General features: G+C 41.2%; 1 protein-coding gene across 5 annotated transcripts in view; it reads right to left on the reverse strand.

Moving 5' to 3' along the window:
- MLLT10 (MLLT10 histone lysine methyltransferase DOT1L cofactor) overlaps positions 1 to 13,950 on the reverse strand; it is a 125,855-nt gene that overhangs the window by 104,466 nt on the left and 7,439 nt on the right. For 2 of the 5 annotated variants that reach the window (XM_030444960.1, XM_030444963.1), the window contains exons 1-3: positions 11,359 to 11,420; positions 10,588 to 10,756; positions 6,829 to 6,908 (exon numbers count right to left, since the gene is read on the reverse strand). In XM_030444960.1, the coding sequence (XP_030300820.1) occupies positions 6,829 to 6,908; positions 10,588 to 10,756; positions 11,359 to 11,397 (288 nt within the window). In that variant the 5' untranslated portion in view covers positions 11,398 to 11,420. Of the gene's footprint in view, positions 1 to 6,828; positions 6,909 to 10,587; positions 10,757 to 11,358; positions 11,631 to 13,950 lie in introns of those variants that run through there. The other 3 variants (XM_030444958.1, XM_030444959.1, XM_030444961.1) reach the window with 3 other exon arrangements.

Genomic DNA, 13,950 nt, shown 5'->3' on the forward strand with positions numbered 1-13,950 from the left:
AATGAAACTAAGTCACAAAACATTTCTGTGTATGAATTAAGCAATTCCTGCAACAGAAAACATGTTGTTGTAGTCTCACTTTGGTTCATAACTTCAGACACTTCAGACCACTGAAGTTGTACTTGAATGACAGAATTATTTTATAACGTGTTTCAAAGCCTTAATACTCTATGTATCCATATTTAGCATAATATAACTATAAAGTAATGCACAAATAAGGTGCACATTTAGATAAACTGCAGTTAATCAAAACAGAAAAAAATTAGCAGTCCTTTTCTGCTGTAATGAAGTGCTTCAAATCTTCAGTATCTTCAAATCAATTTATGAACTCAGCTGTGTATTTATAAAACTAAGCAGTGGGTATACATACATGGAGAAAAAAATCCAGCACACAAAAAAAAGCAGGAAGGCAGCATAACCAGAAGCAGCACTGATACTCCTACTTTGATATGCACAGCACACAGGAGAGTGCAAAAGGTTCAGTTCACCAATTGAAGTGGAAGACACAGAGATAATACTTCACTTCTGCAGCACCTTCTGCTGTTTTTAGTCCTAACCTTGATGACTGGACACTGCACAATCCTAAGCAATTCTGTCAACTTTTGAACTTCAGTGCAGAAAGGTTATGGGTCTACAATCACTCTATCCACCAACAAATCTAAAAAGCAAAGAAGTATTTTCTCCTACCCATGAAATGCAAACATCACTCACACATCTATGACACATACAAGAAACACACATCACTCAATCAACAGTATTTCAAAATAAAAGAAATAGTTTCACCTTCACCACAATAAGAACAAAAGAAATTCCCCACAACCATTCTGCTCATCTCTCTCAATCTCTGTTCACTCCCTCTAATTTCTCATGCCCGATATCAGCAACTGAAAGGACTGTGGTGGGCTGACCCTGGCTGCATGCCAGGTGCCCACCAAAACTGCTCTATGACTCCACTCCTCAGCTGAACAGGGCAGAAAAAAATGTAATGGAAGGCTGTGAGTGGAGATAAGGACAAGGAGAGATCCCTCAGCACTTACCTTCATAGATGAAACAGACTAGGCTCAGGAAATTTAACTAACTACCAATCAAAGCAGAGAAAGGTAATGAGAAAAATCTTAAAACACCTCTCCCTCCTTCTTCCTAGGCTCAGCTTCACTCCTGATTTTCTCTACTTCATTCCCCTCAGCAGCACAGGAGACAGGGAATGGGTGCTATGGTCGGTTCATCACACACTGTTGCCTCTGCCACCCCTTCCTCATGGGAGGAACTCCTCACACTCTTTCCCTGCTCCAGCATGGGATCCCCATGGGACAGTATTCCCACGGGAGACAGTTCTCTACTAACTTCTCTAATGTTAGGCCTTCCCACAGGCTGTAGTTCACAAACTAGGCCAGTGTGGGTCCTTCTCAAGAGGTGCAGAACTTCAGGAATGAACTGCTCCAGTGTGGGTCCCCCAGGGGGTCACAAGTCCTGCCAGCAAACCTGCTCCAGCCCGGGCTCCTCTCTCCATGGGTCCACAGGTCCTGCCTGGAGCCTGTTCCAGCATGGGCTTCCCTCAGGGTCACAGCCTCCTTTAGATGCATCCACCTGCTCCAGCACAGGGTCCTCCATGGGCTGCAGGTGAGTATCTGCTCCACCATGGACCTCCATGAGCTGCAGAGACACAGTCTGCCTAGCTACAGTCTTCTCCACAGGCTGCAGGGGAATCTCTGCTCCAGCAGCTGGAGCACCTCCCCCTCCTTTTTCACTGACCTTGGTGTCTGCAGAGCTGTTTCTCTCACATATTTTCACTCCTTTCTTTTAATGGCTGCTGCAGGCTTGTTTGGGTTTTTTTTCACCTCTTCTTAACTATGTTATCCCAGAGGCACTAAAGCAGACACTGATGGCCTTGGCCAGCAGTGGGTCCATCTCGGAGCCAGCTGGCACTGGCTCTATCAGACACAGGGGAAGCTTCTGGCAGCTTCTCAGAAGCCACCACTACTGGAACCCTGCTACCAAAACCTTGCCACACAAATGCAATACAGCATACTGTGCTTAAGCAGATTTTTTTATTCCACTATCCAGCTACAAACATTCACTGCCTCCCAGACTGCACAGTCATAGATAAAACACAAAACTGTGTTGTTCGGGTTTGGGTGAGTGGTTTTTTCCAGAGGGAGGCACAGAGAAAGTGTGGAGGGAGGAGGATATTGTGAACAAGTGGCAGATTTTCATATTTATTAAAAAAAACTACTAGTAATGTGTATTTTACAGGCACTTTTCCTTCTCTTATTAGAAGTTTACTATGCTATTGCTGTGTGAAAGCCACAGAAATAACAAAAGTCAATTTTTCCATTGCATGCTTTAAACTTGCTTTAAACTAAACTAAATTTTTCTACTACTTGTTAAGCATTCTTGAAAGGAGTCACAGTAACGTTCTTACATAAAATGTCATTTAAGAAAAATTATTAATATACATTAAATTTTTTTATTTTCAAATTTCTTGAAGAATTATGTCAAGAGACATCTTCAAAGAGAATGCATAGTGTATTAGTCCTGAATGGTTTGGTAGTTAGTATTTCAAACTGAAGAAAAAAGAAACTAGCAAGTTTTATTCTTCTAAAATTAAGCTTAGTTAACCTCTATTGGCACCCTATTTATCAATGCACATTCTAGTTTACAGACACAGATGTAATAACCACATCAAAACTAATTCTAAGCACAGGCACAGAAATTCTGTTCAGGCAGCCTGTAAGCCAGAGCTGTCAGAGTTCTGATCACAACCTTATCTGCATATTGAAAGCCTACAATCCTATTTCCTCCTTCTTTGCCTCCTTCTTTTTACACAAAAAGCAAGTTTTATGGTTATTTTATACTACATAAATGCTGGGGATGTGGTGTGAAACTATGGATACATCGTACAACTTCTATAGGTAACTATAATAACAAGCTTATAGATGAATCTGATGAAAGGGTTTTTTTTAAAAAAAAGGATCTTGGAGAAGATAAATACAACCAGTTATACTAAAGATTTTAGGGAAAAAATTAACTCTCATGTGTTCAGATTGTGAATTATCTGTGCAGTAGGTGCAGGAACAGTGCAGGTGTGGTAGGATTACTAGCAGCAACCTGTCACTATGAGAGCACAATATACCTGAACTGGCTTTGGAGGTAACAGTATAGCTCCACTTCCACAAGTATTCAGTACTGTCTCATCTAAACTGGCTCTGGAATGACAGACTGTGTCACTGCACTGAGTTCCAAGAAATACACATGCAAGTGCAGATATTCCAATTATGCTACATTCAGCTGAGATCCAGGTGAGTACTATCTCAAATCTTACGTAACAGGGACTCACAGCCCCCTCGACACATTCCCCAGGACTAAAATCCAGGTGGCTTATTAGACCAGCTGCAGCACTGCAAAATGTGACAATTAAAGGCAACTGATCTGTTCAGCCTGGAGAAGAGACTGAGGGAGACCTCCTGGCAGCTCACTGCTTCCTCACTAGGGAAGGAGGAAGAGCAGGCACTGACCTCTTCTCTCTGGTGACCAACAATAGGACCCATGGGAATGGTAGGAAGATGTGCTGGGGGAGGTTTGGGTTAGATATTGGGAAAAAGTTTTTCACCCAGTTGAGCAGTGGAACAGTCTCCTCAGGGAAGTAGTTACGGCTCCAAGCCTGCCTTGGTTCAAGAAGCATTTGGATGATGCTCTCAGGCACAAGGTGTGATTCTTGAGGTGCCCTACATAGGAACAGGAGTTGGACTTGATGATCCTGATGGCTCCCTTCCAACTCAGAAGATTCTGATTTAAACCCCACCATAAATTAGAATTAAGTTATTCTTAAAATACAATTAAGAAAGATATTTGGCACATAATACAATGATGGGAAAAAAATAAGTTTTTCAGCAACAGTTGAGCTACAATTCCTAAAGATACCTTCTCTAGTCTTCCTGTGGATACCAGTACTATCAGCCCCTGGACAACATATACACATCATCCAATTTCCCAAGCCAGGACACTAAGACCCTTACATACTTCATCCTTACAGATCCTCACATACACCCCAATATTACTCTCTCATACATCACCTGTATCTGTCCTGCTTTTTGATTTAGAAGTTCAGCTACATGTGAACACATTGAAAGGTCACACTATGCAGGGCAGTAACAGCTGGTGCTGTAATAACAGCAAAGACAGGAGCAGTTGCCACCTGAATTGACAAGATGCATGTTCCAAACTCACTATAGGTCAGCTAAGATGAATTAGGTGATTTAGGAAAAACTAAAGCTTTTCAAGCAATAGTTAAAAACTTAAACAGTGATAAGAAATGAATACTGGGATTACACCTTCTGTTTATTATTTACCACACATACATGATTATTAAGCCGACTACAGTTTCACACACACTAGAACATTACTTTGCTAAAGCCAAGACTCATTGTGACTTGCCAGGTGTGAAGCTGCCTTCCAAACAGTTCTTGACCATTTAAAACCCACAATACTGGCAACCACCTCACTATCAAACACATAGAACTCAGGTTTGTGTGAACATTAAAAAAAAAAAACAACCACCACTTTCACTAACAACCCGTATGTCCCAGCTTACCAGACAAAAGAAAGGGAACACAATGGACATCGGTGTATAAGAGCTGAACTTCTCTAACCTGCTGTTATGCAAAGTTCTCTGGTGATTCACCTACTTGAATTACATCCTGCTCAGTTAGTATGGTTCATTCAGTTGCTGAAGCAAGGATAACTTCAGTAACTTCAGTGCATGCAATGAACTCTGGTCTCTTCTTGGAATGAATTTATTTGCTCAGTAACTCGCAAAAATAAATAAAAATAACATTTTAAATAAAATACAACAAACTTTAAAAAAAAATAATTAAAAAAAACCACAACACAGGAAAAATCTTCCTTGAGTGCAAGACTCAGGTCTTTTTAAATATTAAAAATAAGCACATAAAAGCGTGTTCAATGTAATACAGTTATCTTAATTCTGGTTTTGTTTCTAAACAAAAATGCCAACAAAAAAATTAGGCTTCTGTCTCCTACAAAGATGATAAGAAGGTTTTCTTTTGCAAGTACACATACCACAACTTCTGAGTTTGAGAAACTGGTTATCATAAAGTTCCAGTTTTCATACTGCAATTTGAGCATCAGTTTAGATTATGAATGGTAAAGGCTTCTCTCCAGTAAACCTCAGAGACAACCACCATGTTCATAACTCACTAACATACAAGGAGTTGTTACAACTTCAACTGCAGCACTCTGTTCTACCTCACATGCAATTATTTACAATTCAGAACCATTTGAACCTTTGCTATGCTACTGATGGGAAAGATTATTTTTTTAAAAACAAGCTCAATAATCAACTTGAACTGTATCATAAGCAGACTCTGTTAGGTGAATAGAACAGAACACACTGGGCAGAGAATTCAGTCAAAAGATTACTATTACTTCTTGATTTCATACAGCGAAGAAAAGCAGTACAACTCCTATCTAAGCTGTTCTGTTTGGTAAACTGAAGAAACTGACAGAACGCAGTGAGGTATCATTTATTTTAGAACCCACTACAACTCTTCTTCATTCCTTACTTCAGGAGAAACCTGGAATAACTATAACCTAGATCCACCTGATGAGAATTCCCTAACACCTGAAAAAGTCTCCTTCTAGCCACCACCACTCTTTCTCCCCTCTATATATTTTCTCTTGCTATCGACCTCAATATATCAAACTCAACTACATTTAAAAAATGTTGCTCTTAAAACTTCAAATTGCTGATGGTCTTCCCAAGAAAATAAAGAAACAGCCTTCCTTTAGAAAGGGCAGTGCTTTGGAGAGCACACTGATTTCAGCCTTTTCTTGCTCCCACGAACTGGTCTGCATTGGAAGAAGTAATAAGGAGTCTAGGTTACTAAGGCATTGTGAAAACTGGTGCAAGATGGAAGAAAGTAAGAAAAAGAGGAACAAGATTCTTCCATCCTGTGCAAAAAAAATCACACAACATTAAGTTATCCTATCATTTCTGCAGTACTTCATATTAGAAATGGAAATAGATACAGGAAATAGCTCATATGTAAACACTCTGTCAGTAACTGAAAATTTGGTCTCAAGCCCTTCATTTGTCTTTAGAAATAAAAAAGTTTGAAAGAGTTAACACACAGCCCTAAGATGCTGCAACCACCTTCTCTTCCAGACTTTATACAAACATTTTCAGAGCCAAAGGAACAGCTTAGTCTTTTTAAATACTCTCACTTTATCTATTGCTGGAATACAAACTAGAAAGTGCCAACTAGTAAGAAACGTGACTGTCTTTTTTTTTAAATTCCTGACATCATGCAGCTTGATCTAATAACATACCAGTCTGACCAAAAGTAACCCTCATATAATGAAGGAAAAATAAAAGCACTGGGTTTTTTTGTTACTGTTCAGAAGGACTGTCTGAATCCTCAGTGTCTACCATAAAAAAATAAACCTGAGAAAGAAAATGTTTCTTCAGTTGGAAGTATCACAATCCAAGTAAGCACTAGATTATGTAATCTAAATCTAAACCTAATCTAATTCTAAGAACACTATTTATTCGTAAAGTGTTTCTGGACAAAAGCTTTCAACTGGCAATCTGAAGTTGCTATAAAAGAAAATTGGGCACAGATCCTATTTTCTCCCCATACCTAATTATGTAAGTATTAAAACTGACAAAATTACACAAACCCACACCATAAATAAGGAGAAAATAATCTCAGAAACTTTGGGGAATAAAAAAGGCACTAAGGATCCATTGGGTAAACAGCATCCACACAAGCACTATAATTAGCATTATTTAATAAACACAGTACATACCACTCTGGCTGCTCTTTCCTGAGATTCACACTTCCTGCAAAACCAAGGTCCAGTGGGTACTTGAACAATTCCATAGCAAGCTGTTTTGAACAAGACAAAATATTTTAGCAAACATAAGCAGCACTACAGTACTACTAATACAAATGTTATAAAATAAGCTTAGTATTAGTTGATCTCGCATCATTTTAGTAAGTCAATGCACATGAATCCTATCTCAATGGTACTAGAAATTAAGTATAATAATCTTACACTTAAAACAACATGCAAAATAAAAAATACTTATTAGCTTAGAAACTAATATAACCACTCAAAAGCAGTGTTTCACATGTGATTGGTTTTGATACTTATATACCAGTAAAACAGCTAAAACACAAACACCCAACATTTATAGTCAATCCTTTTTCAAGAGAAAACTAAAAGCAACTAACAAATCCAAGTTTGTAATAAACCATTCACACGGTTCCCATCAAGTTCTCTTTACTCTTGATGATTAAAATGACTGGTCTGAAGTAGGAAATTCAGAATAATCTGAAGAAAGATAAAAGGGTCACTTTTTCTTTTCCCCTGAGAATTTATATGGAACTGCAAATACAAACTATAGCTGAAGACCATGGCTAGCATTAGTTGCAGCACTAGTCAGGCTACAACATAAATCATTAGGAAAGAGATTCTGAGACATGAAAATTCTCTGCAACACTGCAATCTGTATTTTTATAGTACATTAAAAAAAGCAAACAAACAAAAATACCCAGCAGTTTGTTAAGAAATTCCACAGAAAGGAGTTCAGTGAATTGATCATACTGTTCATGTTTAAAATGCATAGATCAAGAACCTTCAAGAACTGCTGACTGAATGAAAATACAAGAATCTAACTGCTGTAACTGTGTGCAGGTACCTATATGGGTTTAACAACTAGTAATAAGCAATAAAAAGCTCAACATTTTCCTCAAAAAGGTAACACTGAATATAACATAGTATTTTTAATACCTTGATTCTCAACAATCACGTTACTTAAATAAGAAAATCTGTTTTAAGTGTGTAATGAGAAGCAAGTATACATGTAATAAATTAACAGCTAAGAGGAAAGTTGAGATTAAATTAGTATCTTATAGTATATATACAAAAATACTACTGGTTTTATGCTAACCTGAGGGAGACAAAAACAAACAGTAATGCAGCAGTAGTCTAACAAATATCTAGATTATACACTTTTCCTTCTATGAAAGCCAATTAAATAATTTCCTACTATATACACATACACAGCCATATTAGGATCAGCTGTCAGATTTTCAAATACATTATGCAAGTACTGACAGACAAAACTATCTTAATTCACTCTTTCTACTGTACAATAAAGTTCTTTAACTTGAGAAAAAACAGTGTGGTTTTGTTGCATCTATATTAACCACAGATGAGGGAGACTTTGAATTCCTCTTTAAAAATTAAGAGGGAGACTTGAAAGGTACAATCATACATTTAAGTTAGCAAGAGAAAGCACAGAGTCAGAAACTAATTACAGAATGCAACACAGAGACAGGACTGGCAATCAAGTCCAAAGGCAACACTACCTGGGCAAAGACCAAAGTTGAAGTGAAGCACTTTTATACCTGCAAACGTAACAGAGTACACCTAGACTCTGGAAAAGCCCACAACAGGTTTGTGGTCTGATGCACTGTGACATTGTTTATTGAATTCCAGGACTTCCTTTGGTTTTCATTTTCACTGCTATGCAAAGAGATTTTTGCCCTTCACAATTTGCCCGTGACTTAACAGTTAAAAAGTCTGATCTAAACTAAAAATAGAAACAAAAAATCCTTTTAATAGTCTCATGCATAGTAAGTACTTTTAATAAGGACTACCAACTTTAAACAGGAGGACTACTACTTTTAATACAGACAAGCTACAAAAGGGATGGACATGCTTCCTCTACCACCTATCACATGACACATCAAATCCAAAACATAAAACATCAATGACATGGTTAATCAAAACATGCAGTTCTTCTTAAGACCTCTACAACAACATCTGGATTTTGAAGCAGCAGTACTTTGCACACGTCCTGACAGATTCTAATTCAGATCTGGATCTAACTTATAAAAAATAATAATAATTCAATATTTTTGTATGAAATTTACTGAAGTGTCTCTCTATATTATATTAGCCTTTTGCTGTTCCCACTATTTTAGCTCCAGCTTCTGCTACAGTCAGATTTCTTCACCAAAAATATTAGCAAAGCTCTAGACGCAAAGATGCCCAAGGTGATACAAAAGTAAAAGCTGCTGTAGGTATAACTTCTGTAAGAATTCATGTTTTAGTGTTCTTTTTCATGATCCTAAGATTCCATAAAAGCAGAATTAACGTATTGGTTAACATTACTCAGCCCTAAGCCAACAGAAAATTGATTGAAAACCAGACTATTTTCACAGATCCTGTCAGCTACCCTCTGCATTCAATCCAACATTAGCAAGAATAGCTGAATTATTTTGCAGACCTCCTTAAATCGCAACAGAACCACAGAATGTCAGGGGTTGGAAGGGATCTCTGAAGATCATTGAGCCCAACAACCCTGCCAGAGCAGGACCAAAACAACTACTTCTCTTGATTTCCTGACAGTTTAACATCTTTAACACAACGAGACACACAGTAGTAGTATTTTCACAAGCACCAGGCATTTAGACTAAAAAACTGTATTTAGGACATTCTGTCTCTTCCAGTTTGTTCACCATCTAGAAGAAGTCAAAGAGCCAGCCAGAGTTCATACAACTGTTTCAGAGTTAATATCAAGAAACTACCATCTTATTCCCTATTTCTGCTACTATAAAGCAAAGCCATCATAACTTCCTTTCTTACAACGTAAGCATTAGAACCCAGTCTCCCCCTCTGCTCTCAAAAGAAGGGTGAACCCACTGACAGCAACAAAACTCTCGCAGATACAGGGAACACATCAGCTCCTGAGCTGGAAGCCAACCAACCAGCCTCCACTAATCCAAACAAATCCAACATCAGCCATTCCGACTAGCACCCCCCCTGCAGAAGCACAACAGGAAATCTCTTCATCTACCAGGAAACATCAGCCAAATGACATTCAAGGGAAGGCAGGCAGAGGAAGAAATCACATGACAGCCAAGACTTTCATACACACCACTCTCTTCCAATCCTAAACCCTCCTGGTCTACTTGCTTCTCCTAAAATTTTTCTAATTTGGGAAAGGTAGGGACAGCAGGGATTGAGTATAGAAAGAAAGAAATACAACAATTGCCAAAACCCGAGATTAGAAAGAAGTTCTGCAAAGAAGTGAAGGAGTTTTACATAGTCTTTGAACTGCTGCAGCTGAGGTTGTTAACAGGGTGCCAAGGCAGAACGGGAAGCATAGAAATGGAAGAGGTACCATGAGCAAAGGAAAGGAAACACGAAATATAAATAAAAAAATAAAAATTCGAAGGGGGGCTTCTTCCTTTCTCATAGGCCTAATATAAGGAAATCATAATGTAAGAAGTCTCACACGAGGGAAAAATCAGACTGGAAGGACAGAGGATGACAGGACTGGTCAGATCAGAAAGCACGTGGCCCTGGAAACAGACTTCATGTGTGTCAAGAAGGAGCTGGGAGGGAAGAGAGGGAGAAAAACGGTCAAGGGGGGAACAAGGATGGGGAGAGAGGGGAAGACGAGGCCCAAGGGAAGAGGTCAGGGAGAATCGAGGACGAAGTATCGAGGCTGCAGGCCAGAGCGGGTGAGCTGGCACTCGCCTGCCTACTCACCTTGATGCACTGCGACATTGCAGCCGTGCCCGTCGCAGTAGACAAGCGGGTTCTCGGCCCAGCCCCTCTCGTCGGAGCACACGCAGCAGCCGCCGATCATCTCCTTCATGCTATTGGAGAACTCGCCCTCCAGTGACACAGGCAGCAGCAACGGCTCGCTAGAAACCATCTAAGGGTTAAAAACACCGTCGTCAACAACACACACGCTTTAGCCCCTGCCTGCCCCCTCCCCCGGCGGTGTCTCCCCTCAGTCACTCAGCCGCCGCCGCCGCCACCGCCGCCACGGCAATGATTTAGGGCCCATGACCGCCGGCTAAGAGCCTCTTCTCGCCCCTGCCCGACCAACCGGACAGGCTCTATCAGTCACGCCAGCAGGCAGGGGCAGCCCGGCGGCGGCGCGCTGAGGAGGGCACCGCGGCAGGGAGGGAGGGCAGCAGGCAGGGCAGTAGCCAGGCAGGCAGGGAGCCGAGCAGGGCCGGCGCGCAGGCGCACCGCGCGCCCCCGCCGGGAAGGCCTCGGCCCGGGCCTCCTCGCGATGGTTCACGAGCCGCCCATGGAACGTGAGCCGCGGCTGAGCGCGCGCCCCCCACCCCACCCCGCCCCCCCCCCGCCGGCTCCAACCGCCGCGCCGAGAGAGCCTGCGCGAGAGCGCGCGCCCCGGCAGGCCCGCCCGCCCGCCCCTCGCCGGCCGGAAGAGCCCGAGCTCCCGGGCACCTGAGGGCCCGGCCCGCCCCGGCCTGCGAGCCGCCCCGGCCCTGCTCCAGCACCCACCTCGCCGTGCTGCCACTCGCCGTCCCCCGGGCGAGCCATCTCGCCGCTCCCCCCTACCCCGACCGGCCTAACCCTAATGCGCTCCGGGCCGCGACCTCCGCGCCGGGGCTGCCGGCCGGGCCGCGCGGAGCGCCTCGGGACAGCCCGTGTGAACCCGCCCCGCTTCCCAGCCCGGGCGAGCGTTACTCGGGCTTATTGCTGCCCCCCTCCCCTCCGTGCGTGGAGGGGGGGCGGGGGAGGTGGCAGACATGCGCCCCGCTCCCACCCGCGCTGTCACTGTGCTCATGCCCCCTTCAGGAAGGCTGGGTGGAGGACTCGCCCCATTCCCGCCCTCCCCTCCCTCCCAGCAGAAATCATTTTTACTATCTTGTTTATTTTCCCCCTGATGTGACTGCAGGACTAATGCGTTCCCGCTCCCAACTTTTATTATCCTGTTTATATCCCCTCGGTGTGCCTGCAGGACTAATGCGCTCTCGCTATTACGCCACTCCTTGCCCTCACCGCAACTTCTACTATTTTGTTTATTTTCCCGTAGAAGGGGCTGCAAAACTAATGCATTATTAATCCTTCTCTCTTCTCTCCCAAAACTCGTCGCGCGGATGCAGCGCTGCGTGGCTATCGCTGCCAGAGCAGCGAAAGTGATGCTGAATAAAAGATGCAGCATGCGGAGAAACCAGGGAGGCCACAGAGGCACAAACCCAACCACGTTCGTCAACACAGCTGCTCTCTGCTTTGACTTAAGAGATGGATACACCTTTCTGGAAGTTGGGCGTTTGTGTTTTGGTTTGGTTTTAGTACAACGGTTCTAATTCTGTTGTCTCCTCTAGTTAAAAGGTGTGGGAACGGAAAGATGATGAAAACAAAAAAAAAACCCACACACTGGGAGGAGGGAGAGATATGAGATGGTCAGCAGAGAGGAAAATCTCAGGCTATTCAATCCTCCATTGTAAGCAGGTATGCCTGTAGCAGAAGGAACTAATTGTAGTGATTGTTAGGAGCACAGAGAAATTAAATGCAGCCTTGCAAAATTCTGCCCAGTCGCTCGCCCGAGGGCCAGCATTTATTTATGTATTTATTTATTGTTAGGCAAGGAGGATATCATTGATTTATCTTCATTATCTTGCTAAAAGGCAGAGAGGCAGCCTTTGTATGGGGGCTATGTTTTTCATGATGATTTTGCAAGGCCAGCTTCGTTGATACGGTATCTGTACAAATCACTCCTGAGTTATGTACATTCCTGAACATGTTGCTACCTAGACCTATATATATATATGTGCAGGTTATATTTTATACATTGTTAACTAGTAAAACATCTGCACTCCTGTACGGGTGTATAACAAACGGCTATGTGGAAGGAAGAGGTGGGAGGTGCACAACCCTCCACCCCCAAGAGACATCCCAGTCTTGCAGATCATATGCGGGATATCTCAGGTCAAGCTCTTTTTTCTCCTTGAAAGTTTTAAGTGAAATTACTTAGAGGAAGAATGGAGGAGAGGCAAAAAAGGAATTATGAAGGTAGCTTCCTAGATGAAGGGCCCAGCCAAACACAATTAGTGCAGCCATTTGCGCCACGTTCTAAGCATTTATCTGTAAATTTATGTTCCAATATTCTTGAGAGTTTAAAAATTTTTCAGGCATGTGTCAAAAATAGGAGCTGGGAAGACAGGAAGGTAGAATGTTTACATTTGTGTAAAATCATTCAGAGGTTGCTCTCAAAAAAATCCCATCCCACATACAAATGTCCTACCTCAACACTAAAGAATATAAATTTGAACATAAATTTATGTACATTATAAAATATACTTACAGCATTATTTTTCTTACTTTTAGAGCCTGTAAAATACCCTGAAATTTGCAGGTGCAAAAAATTACTTTGTAAGGAAATAAAGCAATTAATGACTCCTGGCATTTTTTTTAAATGCAATTTTAAAATGCAATTTAAAAAAAAACCGCAAATTTATTTGAAGCGGATAAATACAGTGTCCCAGCCATTCTTAATTCTTGTCAAGCAAATGACATCTAATTTAAAAAGCATTCTTAATGATTCTGCTCACCCTGATCAAAAAAAAAGAAGTAGCAGATCTACCCTTTATTTTCATGACAGGTAAATTAAAATAAATATAATTTTGAAATTAGAATCAATATATTTTAATTTGTTGGATGAATATATATGTTTAGTAAAACTTGTATTAACAACCAACTGTAATTTTTTCAAAAACCTTTTTTTTCTTAATTAATTGAGAAGTTCTTCCTTCAGTTTCTCCTTCGAAAAGCAGCTAGTACAATTCCCAGATCTTTTTTGGGTTTTTTTTTACATTTGCTATTTTAAGGCTTAATTTGCAGTTTTATAAAGAAGCATCACAAAAGAAAAAATTAATCACTTTGTAACAACTTGATTAAAGCTGCACCATGGCAACAAGAGTATATTAATGAAAAAACTAATGTATGTTTTCAAATAAAAATATTTTAATCTCACACCATGTAATACACAAGCTCAGGACTGAACAGCCTGAAATTTGGCTTTGGTCAAAATTCAGTCAAGCCTAATACATGCAATTATTTAATGAAACATTTGTTGTTACGGATTTCTGT

The sequence above is a fragment of the Calypte anna genome, chromosome 2 (genome assembly GCF_003957555.1).
Source record: "Calypte anna isolate BGI_N300 chromosome 2, bCalAnn1_v1.p, whole genome shotgun sequence".
Classification (NCBI taxonomy): Eukaryota; Metazoa; Chordata; class Aves; order Apodiformes; family Trochilidae; genus Calypte; species Calypte anna.